Genomic DNA, 14002 nt, shown 5'->3' on the forward strand with positions numbered 1-14002 from the left:
TACAAAAATTGTAAGTGGCAAGAATATAAAGACAAAATTGATCCAGGCCAATTCTTCCCAGAAGTAGGTATCATTCCTAGCCTATGCTCTGGGTGAAATCCTGACTACAGAACAATACCACCACCACAAACATATCCCTTGCCTTTTATTGGTAACTCAAACCCCAACCAAAAACAAACTGTCACCTAAGCTTTCTCCACAAGCTTGGCTGTTCCTAGGTTCTGGTTGGAGACTTCTATATCCCAGGGCCTATGTTTATCTCTTTCAGAGAGGCTTCAATCCCGTATATGTCCCTGTTGAGGCTAATGGAATCCACCTGTTAATGACTCTACATTAGTTCTACTGCACCTTCATGTAGGGTTGAATCACCTGACAGAGGAACCCAGCCTCCTCAATCCTCTGTTACACCTGATCAGCAAAAAATATTCATGCTGTACTAAAGGAAAACAGCACATACTAAGTGATGCTACCCATTGTTTTATCTTGACTTACCTTCACTCACTGACATAGTTTGTTTTGTTGTGTTATCATAACTGAAGAACAAACTGAATATGAAAAAATGACAAATCATTATTTTGTATTTAAAATTTTATTGGTTATTAAATTGCTGTCACTTAAAAGTTAGGCATAGCAATTTTTTTTTCAAGAGGAACTGGACAAAAAAAGATGATTAAAGACTCATTTATGTATGCTGTATCAGGAAAAATGCATAATCTTCTTCCACAGCCTTCATACTGCCATCTAATGACAACTTCCTAGTGCTCTTTAATTTACACTGTATGCTTTACTGTACAGCATAAGAAGATTATAAAATCACATCACCCTTGCCAATTACACAATTTTGCAATTATGTTACAATCAGAAACAGTTTCTCTCACTTTACTGTAATTGTACAGTAAAAAGCAAAACAAACTTTTGTGGGTAGAAATGGGTATGATTTTACTATGTATACACAAACACAGAGGCAATAATGGATTTTACAAGATACTGGGCAATAATTATCCACATATCAGATTAGATTCCAATCCAAAAGTACTATAACAAATTGTAGCATGATACTTCCCAGCAACATGGAAGTTAAGCTATGAGCCTTATCCTCTTGTATTGCCCCATTATCTTGTGATTTATTTAGATGTACAAGAAAAGACTAAGATGCTCACTGTACATCTATAGGAAGAACATCACAATTGTCTATAGCTACTTATTAAAACTAACCTTTCAATAGAGGAACATTTAAAAATGAATTAATCTGCACTCGGTGTATTATAGATAATTCATTAGAACTAAATCAGGTGTAATGATATTTACATTACTGAAAAAACTAATAGAAAAAATGAAACTGCTGGTAAGAAATGTAACACTCAGGTCAAATGTTAAGAAAGCAAGGAGAGCTGAGTTAGTATTAGGACAGTGTACTACAGAACCAGAAAGGAAAACTGTAAGGCCGAACAGTAGTGACTACACACCTTTTAAATTGCAAACCAAATCCATGTGCGTTAATGAGAATTATGTACATGTACTGCTGCAAAGAGATTATGACCCTAAATATTTGGTGCTGCCTCACCGTGCTACCTCACCATGCTACCGGTGTTCTGCCAAACTGTACGTGAGAAGCACAGGTTCTGCAGTGGATTATTCATCCATCTTCACAAAGTAGTACAACAGTGCAATGACAGAAGCTGTTAAGGGAAGGAAGAAGGAACTAATCCAGAAGGACAGGCAAGTCATGAGCCCAAGTCTCTAATTTTTCACCTTGTAACTTCAAATGGATGTATCCTGATAAAGGAGACTAAGATGTTTCAACAGTAATCTAAGATTTTCTTGGGAAAAATTATTATTTCTTCCTACTCCTTTTCCCTAAAGAGGGCTTTATTCCCAACCTGAACATTTTGCAACACATGATGCCAAACTTGTGAATTTCAGGGATGCAAAAGAGTTTGTGGTCATAATAAATTTACAGAAATACAATACACAAGAATACAACACGCTTTCCATATAACTGAGGTTACAATGGCTGACAGCTGTTCTTGAGAGCGCCACAACTTCAGTACTCATGAAATAATATCGACTTAAATAATACGGCACTTACTATCCCGATTGTTAGTAATTTTGACCAGCAGCAACATGCATCTGAATCTTTGCTGATTACTTAACTTTTTAAGTCAGGATTCCGCTTGAAGTATATTTAAATGAAAATATATATAAAAGTTACCTGTATGTAATCTTTTTACATATCAATACACTGACAAATATATTTTACAAGGACCCAAATTATCTGTATAATCACATTTATGATTTGTTGATGGTATAATGTATTTCTCCACTACATACTAGCATGAAACCACTGCTCAGGCACTGCTCTGAGGGGAGTTCACATGCACACACTTCCCTAAGCTCTGCAAGGTGTGTTTACCAGTAACAGCATAAAACAGCCAGCACAGGTAAGAGGCTGCAGGCAAGGTGTGTGCAGAAAGGGGAAGGCGGGAAAAAGAGGGTGGGACTTTTTTTGATTTTAAGATTCGGGACGTTCTATCAAATGTTGCATTTTTTTAAAAATTAGACAAATTTCAAAAGATTAGAGTTAGAAGCATCCCTTTAAAAGTGAGATGTTCGTTTATTTTCAAAGCAGCTTTAACCCAAAATTTAATATTGACAGTGTTTCAGATTTTTTTGCTTTTAAATATGTCTTCTTTTGAAGAATTGTGGAAATGCTACTTATCTCTCCCAACTTTTTTTTCTTTCATACCTTGAAGTATCTTGACCTAAAAGGCAATAAAACTTGATGTATAGCAACTGAACAAAATTATTGCAATTATATGTATAAAACATTGTGGACATAACAGTTTAGGTAATAGTCTTAAACCAAAGTGCAACTGTTTTAAGCTGCATGGACTATTTAAAAGGACACTATCCAGTCTATTATTTTTAGATATAGTATTCAACAAAGGATGTATACAAGACTGTGTTCCTTCTAAAATCTTTTAGATGGCAGTAAATAATGTTTAACTATTCTTACAATGTTAACATACATACTTGCATTACAAGTGACCCAAAACTAAAAATTCTCTGAAACAGAGGGCTCCGGGAACTGGCAGTTCTCCCACCACTAGTTCACAGCTTTGAATATCAAGGCCAGGTTGGCAGCAACTAGAAGTTGTTAATATCCAACTAGTGGCCATAGCAAAGTTCTTAATGGACAGGTACATATTCACAATGTGAAAACAAAGACAGTTGTGATGGTGGTTAACAGTATCATCTGGAAAACCAAGGATTGAGGCCAAGGTCAGGGTCAATTACAAATACTTTCTCCCCTATGTGAAATTACTTCAGAACAGGACTGAGCTCACTGACAAAATAATATAAATTTGCTTGCACTTCTGCTTCCCATCACTTGCATGTTCTGTAAACAAATTAAAGACTTGCCTTTCTAGGGTTACTAATTCATCACCTTTCATGAATACTAAAAGTTCTTTTTCAAATATTACAAATGTCTCAATAATGCAGTGATAAGCTGCAACATTAAGATATGATTTACAGTCTCCAAATCTAATTCAGAAGAGTTTTAGCACCAAAAGAACAGTTTAAAAAAGTTTTATAAGATGACTCATGTATGATTTTGATCATTGATAAAGACAAAATATAATTTAAAAAGATAAGTCATTTGGTCCTGAACATCCTGACAATGACGCTTTCAAATATAAAACTATAAAATATTCACTGTAAAGGTCCAAACAGATTTTACTTTCATACCTTACTACCCAAATTTTAGGTACAAGGTAAAAGTTTTTCTAATGGGAAAAAAAATTTACTTTAAACTCAGTTTCACCAAACAGTATAATCTCTGGCAATGCTCAATGGCTCACGTTCATGAAGCAAAGCACATAATTGTCATACAGTCCTGACTCCTCATTGATGGTTTTATTATTCAGTGACAGAGTAATTTAACAGTAATAAGGGGTAAACAATACTGCTCTAAAAATCTAAAAATTTCATTCTCTAACCAAAAAAAAAAAAAAAAAAATATCCTGTAGAATGTTTGACTCCAAGAACTTGTCATTAGTTCTTGGAGACAAACAAGAGTATTCCAGAAAAACTGGCTCAACAAAGTATCTTCAGAGCTCTTGCACACAATGAATATATAATGAAATAACCACCTGCACGTCTATCCTATTCATGAACTATACATGCGCAACAAAGTCAAACAGTTAACAGCTGCAGCTGGTTTCCTGGGATTATTATTATTTAAAAAAGACAAAACCCTAATAGAAACAAAATTTATTGTAAAACAAGGTGAAACAACAATGAATTTAGCTGAGTTCCTGCTCTGCAGTTCTATACAGAACATAATGCTCTCAGGAAAGCCAAAACAAAATGAAAGCATGACTATGCAGATGTTGCCTCATTAAAATCGCTTTCTCTTGATAATTTCTGGTTTCCAGCTGACAGGATGAGTTTCTTCAGTCTGGGGGGGAAAAAGTAACAAAAAATAAAGACTGAAATTGTAGTAAAGTTATTTTTAACTGTAAACTAAACTATAATTAGTTCATGGTTTAAAAATCAGTTACACATTATATACTATAAATTTCATAGGTACACTATATTCATAATACTGAACAGTTTATGTATTTGCTTTAGTTAGAATTTTACTTAAGAATGCTCAGTGGCTTCATATACTCGTGAACTTTGTTCCTCCTCCCTCTCCCACCATTGGAAGTCCTGGACGAATCTCGTTTTTGTGAATTTTTGGGGTGGGAGAACAAGATCATGAGAGGTCAATGACAGGTTTAGAAGAATGTTCTGGGGATCAGGGCACAGGACTGGGAGCCACCAGAGTTGGGCTCTACTCAGGTTCTGCCACTGATATGCTATGCGACCATGGGCAAGTTCTTTAACCCCTGTGCCTCATTTTCCCCCAAGTGGGGAAAACAGCTACCTCCAAGGGATATGGAGGTGCTAATTCATTATTTGTGAAGCACTCTTAAAATCCTCAGATGGAAGGCACTATGTAAGTGCAAAGTAACATTATATAACCCTATCTATTATTATTTGTATTATAGTAGTCCCTAGTGGACCAGAAAGTCCTAAAATTATTATTAGAATCCATGTATTACACACACACTTATTATATACAGTGACTATACAGTAACTGATCCCATTCCTTGATGTACTCAGTTTTTAACAAAGTGTGGTATTTCGAAAATAAGCTGTCTACACTAGATTCCAATCTGCTTGCCTTATAACTATTCTATAGGAATCACATAAAGATTATTAATATACCCATTTTAAACTGCATCTTTGTCTTGAAGATTACAATAAGGCACACCACTACATTGGCCTCAATTTGCAATGCACACTCTTTTTGTAATGAGATATCCCCATACTGCTTCACAAGGGGAGTTCTGTATTTGAATAGATGGACCTCCTTTAGACAGGCTTGTATACTACACTTAACAGGTAATCGCTAGTGCAGAAACTAGCCACGATCCACATATTATTAGACACTACTATATTCCTCTTGGATATAAATGTTGCAACCTTAACCTGACTAAAACAGTTCTGCAGAAAACCTGACTGTTAATTTAATGCTTTATATTAATTTTGTCTTGAAACTGTGGACTTCAGGAAAATGCAATTAAAAACTTCAGCATACCGCAGTATCATCTTCTCTGTACACTTTTATGGTTTTATCAGCTTCAGCAGTGAGCAATCTGCTTTCCGACTGGTCAAATGCACAAGCAAATATTCCTGATTCACTGTCCAAAGAACCAGGCTGTACAGCTGCATGTACTCTCTGGAAATTATACCCAGTTCTCCAGTCCCAAAGATGCATAGTGCCATTATCAGCTGAAAAAGAGAAAAAACAGCATTTCAATCAATCCATTTCTGCCACCCTGTAAGAACAGCACTCTGAACTTCTGACTAATGCACGAGGAAATCGACTGGTTTGAACTGGTTAGCTAAAACACTCAATTAGAGTAGTTTATTGCACCTCAATAGGTCCCCCATTTCCTTTTGGTTTCCTTGTTCCCTTTCCGACGAAGAGGGAGGGATGCAACTTGCTCTGGAGTTCATCTAAGTTTTCCCTAGTCTGTCTGGGAACAGATAAATGGTGCTGGAATCTTGAACTCCAATTCCCCACTTGGTAGCATATGGCATTACAAATAGGCTGGTATTTCTATATTCAATTATGAATTAATTAAAAACACTACAGAATTTATGACCTTGCATAAATTTAAAGTTTATAGAAGGTCTTTCAGATTAAACTAGAGCCAATATCACTGCCAGTAACATCAGTTTAAGGGTAGTTTCATGGATCAGAGATCCACTTTTGGAAAGACCCATTATCAAAGCAATGTTTCAGTTATGATAAATGTGTGCCACCTAGTCAAACCAGAGCTTAATTTGACCACCAATGCCAGCCAGATATGGAATCCAGACATTTCAGGAAGAGTCTTTTCTAAAGTAAGACTTCAAACATTAATGTATCTTATTTCAGCATCAGTTTCTTTGCAGTTGTGGCAGATTGTGTACTGATTTTCAAGAAAACTTATTTTTGTAAGGTCCCAGTTTTTTAAAGAAGTCTTTACAATTTAGTTCTTACTAGAACAGCAATTTTGATCTGTGGAAAGAAACTAGTTTCTCCATAAGCTTCAGCTATTTCAAAGGGGCTGCCTGCAGAATAAGAGCAGCCCAGTTTTGTACTAAAATCAGTACAAATGCTCCTACAAGGTCCTTGCAGAATTTATCCTTCAAAATTATCTAGAATTAAATAAAAAAGAACCCATTTTTAAAAGCTTTTACCCACACAATTTGCAAAAATCCTTAAGGCTATGAACTGTTATTTATGGTGACAAATACAGATTTAATTGACATTTAAAAAGAAAGCCCACTTATTTATATTTAAAAACAATCAGAATAAAGTGACCGCCCTCCATGCTTAATACTACATTAAATGTGACGATAATATTTAGGTGTTTAAATATTATGATTCTCCTCTGAAAAGTGACTTCTCTCGACTTCCAGAGCAAACATGCTCCATTTACAAATAAAAAAAATGTTTATCAGTAACAGTCTTTCTACAAACTCATCCTTAAAGGAAGGAAAGCCGCATGTTCTGGCTCAGACATGATTCTGTGAACTAAATTCTACTCTTGGTTACACGTGTACAACAGGTTTGCCCAAGTGAAACCAAAGGCAGAATTTGCCCCTGCAATTGTAACTTAGTTAATAATTCTGTGAGTAGTGCATAGAATAGAATCTCAGTTCACTCTCCCATAGCTGTGCTGGTTCTTCAGTGCTAGCAGGAGCAGAAAGAAGTGAAAAGAAAGTTGGTCTTGTAGTTAAGGCACTGGACTGGGACTCTGCAGATCTGAATTTAATTCCTACTTTGCTTCTGGCTCCCTATGTGATCCTGGGCAAGATGACAATCAGCTCTCTGTCTGCAAACAGGAGACAATACTTCCCTTAGCCCACCCTTTGCCTGTCTCATCTATTTAGACTGTTAGCTGTCTAAAGTCATACACTACCCTCTCACTATGTTTGTACTGTACCTTGCAGAATAGGGCCCTGAGTTCACACACACGCACAAACGTATAGCTTTGACAGTATGTATTTTCATCAAAATTATTTACACTACAGTAGTTGATTAAACCTTGTTATTGGGGAAAAAAGTCACCATCAACTTGAGCTAATCAATGTTCTAATAAATTAACTCATAACAGATTTAGTTAGGAAGTATTCAACATTTAATTAAATAATATACACCATTTGCAAAATTTCCAAAAAAGGTAGATGGATTCAATGTATGGAGAAACAAATAGTGGAATTTGAATACAGCAATGTGGTTACTTTCTTCAGTTTAAAATATATGCACACATCTATATATTGAGTAAGACAGACTTTGATACACGAGGCTGTGTCAAGTAGATTGTAGTGTATTCATTAAGGGGCATATACTGTCTATCCAACTTTCATCCCCACCATGATATCAAAGATATGCAAAGGGCTTTCAGGAAACAGAACCAATGCTCTTCTGCTGCACATGAAGTGAGGGGTTAGGATCTGGTGGTCTTCACAGGAATGCATGCACCTTGTGTTTGCAGACCTCTGCTCCATGTGCACTACCATGCATCAAGCGGGTAGGAGTGAGGCAGAAGTAGGCCAGGGAGAGCTACTGCTATATAGATTTGCCCAATCCAACCCATACCTATAGGCAACATGTTAAAAAGGCAATGGCTGCTTCAGGCTCAAGAGTACAGTAGGGTCCACAGAGTGACTCTGCAGCCACTCCACAACAGCAAGTGGAGAGTGAGAGAGAGGACAGGGACTCCTCTTCTTGCTCTCCAGGGGCTACTTAGCCCACCTACTTAAGCTGCATCTTTGGCTAAGGATTTAGGCTTAAATGCATACACATAGGAAAAAAATCAAGATGTTTAAATTTACCTCCTGATACCAACACTCCATCGGAATTCACAGCCAACGTATTGATAATAGCATTATGACCAGAAAGGTTTTGAATGAAGTTTCCATCTGGGAATTTCCACTGTTTAATGTTATCTGGAGAACCAGATGCAAATGTATAACTGGAATAAGATTAGCACAGTAAAGGAAAGTTAAAAAAGTATTACATCATATCATTTTATTAATAATTCATTTCAGTGTGGCACATCACTTCTAAACATTCAGCATCTGCCATGTAGCTTATTTCCAAAATTACTTTATCACTAAATTACCATGTTTCTAAAATAGCCAGTTTATAAAAACATAACCTTTTATATTTATATACATTGCTTTCTTATCATGCAAATGTTAGTTATGTAATTCTGCTATGTTTCATTACATTTGTTTTTCATTTTATTAATTGGACTACATAACCACACAACCTTATGGAAGGTATTGTTTTCAGGTATGTATTAATGGTGTAATGAAGATAATAAAAGTTTCAAAGAAATAGTAATTCTCAATAAGAACACATGAACATTAGCTTTTACAGTGTCCCAAATTTAAACTGGCTTGCATTTTTATTTTGGCAATACTCATGCACAGAAGTACCATCAAAAAAGGTAACAGACACAGCATTTTCAAAAGATATCACACATTACTGGATAAGAGCACTTTTGCAGATTTTCTTGTTGAGAATATTAAAGACCAAGAAAAACTGCCAAGATGGTCATTCTAAATCTATGCAACAGTGTGTAAGACACCTCTACAGAGAAACAGTTAACTTCCAAAAGCTAAATTTGTATGAATAGCTGACTCACCCTTAAATAACTTAAATTCCCTCATTTCAAACGAGTCTTCACATATTTGATCTGGGCAGCGAAGTTTAAAAGCATCTTAGAATATTTTTAATCAGGCATCCTCAAGCAGTTCACTGACTTTTTACAGAGATCATCACATCAGAACAGGGGTTACTGGTCAATTAATCCAGATAAAGGATAGGATAGATTCAGTAAATTTAGAGTTTGTGAAAGGTGCGCAACTGACAAGGCCTTGTGATGGAAGTTTTCTATCCCACAAGACACAAACAAACATAAGCTCTCTAGGTGTGAGAGGGTAGTTCAGTCTCTGTGTTCAACACATCTTTAGTTTATCTGCTAAGTCTGCTAATAATGGTAACAGAGAGGTGGCTCTGTAAAATGTTCAGTACCGGAGCTGAACTGGAACCAATTCACTTCACACAGATTCTGAAGTTTTGTAATCAGGAGACTGAAATTAAAAGGAATCAGATGCAGCCATATCATAATCATGTGTCATCCTTTTCTAGATCATTAATAGGGTAGGTATCCTAGGAATCTTTATTGGAATTATGCTTCAATTCATAAGCCACTTCTAACTGAGGGAGATTAGGAAGAAATTTTCTAATGGACAGATTATTCCATCACTACCTAATACAGGGCTTTTTTTGCACCTGCCTTAGAAGCATCTGATACTGGCAAATGCAGAGACAGGATACTAAACCTTACAGCCCATCACCATGGTATTAACTACTCTCAACTCAGGGCTTGCGTACCAAAGAAAATTTGTAAAACCTTCCCATTTTCTTCTAAGAAAGATTCAGCTCCACCAATATTGGGAGTCCTAGTGCCACTGGTTGTAAGTACAGTGTCATCTAACACTGGTGCTTAAGAATCTACACTAGAGCTCCACAACAATGCTAACCCCAGTGGAGTTGAATCGGTGCTGTTAACAACTGCTTCTCAGATACCTTAATTGCAATGGTTTCCTGCTGAGTACATATTTTTGAACTCTATTTGCTAGGCTGAGTAGTACATATAAAACTAATGTTTTACAAGGTATCTAATGTTAGCTTGCTTCTCCTGTCACATGTTACAAACTGTGACGGGCTAAAGGAACAAGGAAAACTTACTGTCTTGGATGCAATACAACTGCTCTTACAGATTTCTTGTGATTTGTCAAAGTGACACGAGTTTTTCCTGCCACTAAGTCCCACAGTCGTATTGTGGTATCATGGCTTCCTGTGATTTAAAAAGACAAAAATGGTATATACATAAACACTGCCAACTTTTGTTTGGAAAACCAAATCAGATATACAGAAGTTGCTAATAAATTAAAACAAGACCTTTCATCCTAAAAGTGCTTGAAAAACATACTCACTAGAAACAGTGATCTTTAGTAACTACTGATATATAACCACCTCTGAAGTAGACTGTTAAAAGCCAAAATGTTTTACAGCAACATTATAAATGTTTAAGAGAACGAATGAAGATTATTTTATCTAGTTTGAAACTAAAAGGAATGCAAGTTGTCATCATGCAATTAAGTTGAATTTTTACCATATATGGCTTTTGATATACTGGGGTTGACGCCATCATTTTTACACTTAACTGTACAATCTGAAATTCTTCACTTTAATTGTTTTGTATTTCCTCTTATTATTTACACTTACAGTGACTCTTCCCCTTGCATGATTTCATGGACATGAAAAGAACCACTCAAACATCATTTTACATATTAAATGAAAAGAAAAGTTAAGAATATTTAAGCACAAGAAGAGTCCGGAAATGCAGAAAGTAAAGTTTTCATTGAATACATACTACATATAATTAGGCACATTACTAGTTGGCCAACTAGTAATTGGAAATACTGTATATGTGCCGTGTTACTATCAGAACCTTTACTTCTGCATTACCTGACATGTACTTAAACACATAACCTTATTTTTCCATTAATGTTGCAGTTCTTTTGTATTATTTATTATTTGTATTACATTAGCTTCAAACAGACCAGAGCACGGCACAAACATCGCAATATATGGTCCTTGTTTGCCTCCAACAGCTTACAAATTGATTTAATAGAAGACACAGCAAATGGGAAAAACAAATATGATGAATTGGTATTAATCAATGAAGGTAACAGTGATATGAACGTGTGCTTATACAGACTAGTTATATGCACAGTTAGTTGGTTTTGAGTAACTCAATTTTGGAAACAACATATACCATACCTGTAATAATCTGTGGTTCCGCAGCTTGACACTTCACTGTTGCTACTGCATTTGTGTGTCCCGCTAATGTATGCACGCTGGCTTTTGTCCTCACATCCCAAATCTATGAGAGCACACTAAATTCAATTAGTCAAGAAAACGTATATTCATCATTTTTTAGGTCCTATCATTGATTGCATGGATTACATGTCACAATCCTGACGAATGAAACTACTATACTTTTGACTTATAAATTCATCACAGAACTGTGCAAGCTGGAGAAAAAACATGGAAAAGCTGCCATTCAATGTATTCTAAGGAATCAGGACAACTTTATTTAAAGCCAGTCACCATAAAGCTGTACTACTCTCTCAGGCCAAGAAACTTTAATGACTAAAGGTTCTTAACTGTCTAAATGATCTTTCTTAGTGGCCTCAGGTGTAAGTAATATATAAGAATCCACTAGCCCTCTATACACTGTTGAGCACAATTTCAAGGCTTCAATTTTAATCTATAGAGACCAACATGGTTTGGATCCTGATTACCAAAACAATCCCTCTCTCCATGAGCCTTTGCAGGACTTAATTAGCAGAGGAGCTCAAGAGTTAAAAGTTCCTAGATTTAAATGTTTGGAAACTGGAGGCAGAGTGCTCTTGGTGGAGAGCTCTCAATACTGGAATTTTTGCTCATTTATTGGACTGTCAGAGCCCAAGTGTGTTGACATTCAACTTGCGGTTTTCACTCAGGCAGGGACTTAATGCAATAAGTGAAGGTAAAAAAGGTATGACATTTTTGGTAAAAGAGTTCATGTAGATAATACAAGTTGCCTATTTATGTTTTAATTTTTCTATGCTTACAGGTTTTTTAATTATAAAAATGGACATGTAACAAAGTTAAATCTCACTGTTCTACTTACTCGTGCAGTTGAATCTCTGCTACATGTTACCAGCACATCTATTGTCGGGTGCAAGTCCAAACCGTAGACTGCGCTTAGGTGACCATGGTAATGCCTAATAACCTAGATGGATAAATAGACTTTAGTTAACTGGATATTTTAAAGGGCAATCTTTCATTCATTGTGCCTTGACCAAAGAAGTCTAAACTTACCTTATTATATTCGAGATCCCAGCACTTCACCTGTTTATCTTCTCCACAAGAGAAGAGGTATGGACTTCTTCCACTTACTATCACCCCTCGTACAGTACTAATGTGCCCCGTCAAAGACAATTTTAATTTGCCACTAGCAAGGTCCCAGATCTGGTATTGATAGATATAAATATTTGTAAGTTAGCCAGATATCAAAGCATTATATAGTTATACCTTAGGCAAATCTATCATGCATAATTAAGGTTTAAGAACTAAATTAGCATATAGACTTTTATCTCATTGGCATCATAGGATCTAGAGCGGTGATACTCAGACTGAGGCTCATGAGCTACAAGAGGCTCTTTAATGCGTCTCCTCTGGCTCTTTGCCGCATACAATATTAAAACACTGTGTAATTTAATTATTCTTCTTCGTATAGGTGCAACATGCCTCAGCTGGCACATGACCAACATTCATCATCGAATTTGGTCCACCGGTTGGATCACTGGCTTCCCTGGCCTGGTTGGGTACTAACAGGGAACGCGACATGAACACTTAAGCAACCAATTACGATACTTTTACTGTTATTAACCAATTGTAGTTGATAAAATAATATTTGGTCAGTATTTTGCTGAGAATAATTATAAATAATTTATATACAAACTTTTTTTATATCTATATCTATATCTATATATAAATAAAAAAATGAAATGATGAATTCACATACAGTGGCTCTTTTGGGTAATGTTGATTGCTAATTTGCCTCCTGAATCACTGAACTCTGAGTATCAATGGTCTAGAGGTTTCAACATTAATACTAATCCTAACTTTTAAAATCAGATCTCACACAGAAAGTAATCTTCCAGAAGATGACGAGTGAAAGAAAATGTGTTTTATAGCTGACTGTTCTGTGCATGGCAGTCAAGAAACCATTTCAAACAGCTGAAAACATTTAAGAAGCAAGTGAAAAAGTAAAGTTAAACTGGGACCAATCCTTCCCTCCATTCGCCAATCCTTCCCTCCATTCCTTACCTTTATAGTTCTGTCAGCAGAGCCAGTAACAAACCACTGATTTCCTGGTTCAACTGCAATACATCTCACCCAGCCCAGGTGTCCACTGATAACCTTTACAAATAGTAATAAAAGCCTTCTGAATCAAAATAAATGTACATTTGTTGACATAATTATTGTTAACTCTACTTCTGAATTTCCATCAGTATTATCCCAAGAAACAATGTTTCACAATAAAATTGGAGATCTAAAATTCGACTTGGAAAATAAAGTTAAATATTGACTGAAATAGAAGCAACATTTTCAGAAGAAGAATGGACACTTAAGTGTCAAAATATGAGAAACTGGATAATACAGGGGATTTGTAGTGGGAAAGAAACCTTCACCTATAAATCACTGATTCAAATCCATATCAGGTCAGAAATGATTGTAGATCACCATTTAGATTCCTCAGGCAAG

General features: G+C 35.9%; 1 protein-coding gene across 2 annotated transcripts in view; it reads right to left on the minus strand.

Annotated features, from left to right (window-relative positions):
* Nucleotides 1-573: 573 nt before the first annotated feature.
* Nucleotides 574-14002, minus strand: part of PLRG1 (pleiotropic regulator 1) — a 35255-nt gene continuing 21826 nt past the window's right edge. For both annotated transcript variants that reach the window (XM_034771111.1, XM_034771112.1), the window contains exons 8-15: nucleotides 13565-13657; nucleotides 12554-12703; nucleotides 12363-12464; nucleotides 11468-11570; nucleotides 10370-10478; nucleotides 8443-8582; nucleotides 5651-5844; nucleotides 574-4462 (exon numbers count right to left, since the gene is read on the minus strand). In XM_034771111.1, the coding sequence (XP_034627002.1) occupies nucleotides 4403-4462; nucleotides 5651-5844; nucleotides 8443-8582; nucleotides 10370-10478; nucleotides 11468-11570; nucleotides 12363-12464; nucleotides 12554-12703; nucleotides 13565-13657 (951 nt within the window). In that variant the 3' untranslated portion in view covers nucleotides 574-4402. The remainder of the gene's footprint in view (nucleotides 4463-5650; nucleotides 5845-8442; nucleotides 8583-10369; nucleotides 10479-11467; nucleotides 11571-12362; nucleotides 12465-12553; nucleotides 12704-13564; nucleotides 13658-14002) is intronic.

Source organism: Trachemys scripta, chromosome 5, assembly GCF_013100865.1.
Source record: "Trachemys scripta elegans isolate TJP31775 chromosome 5, CAS_Tse_1.0, whole genome shotgun sequence".
In the NCBI taxonomy this organism is placed as follows: domain Eukaryota; kingdom Metazoa; phylum Chordata; order Testudines; family Emydidae; genus Trachemys; species Trachemys scripta.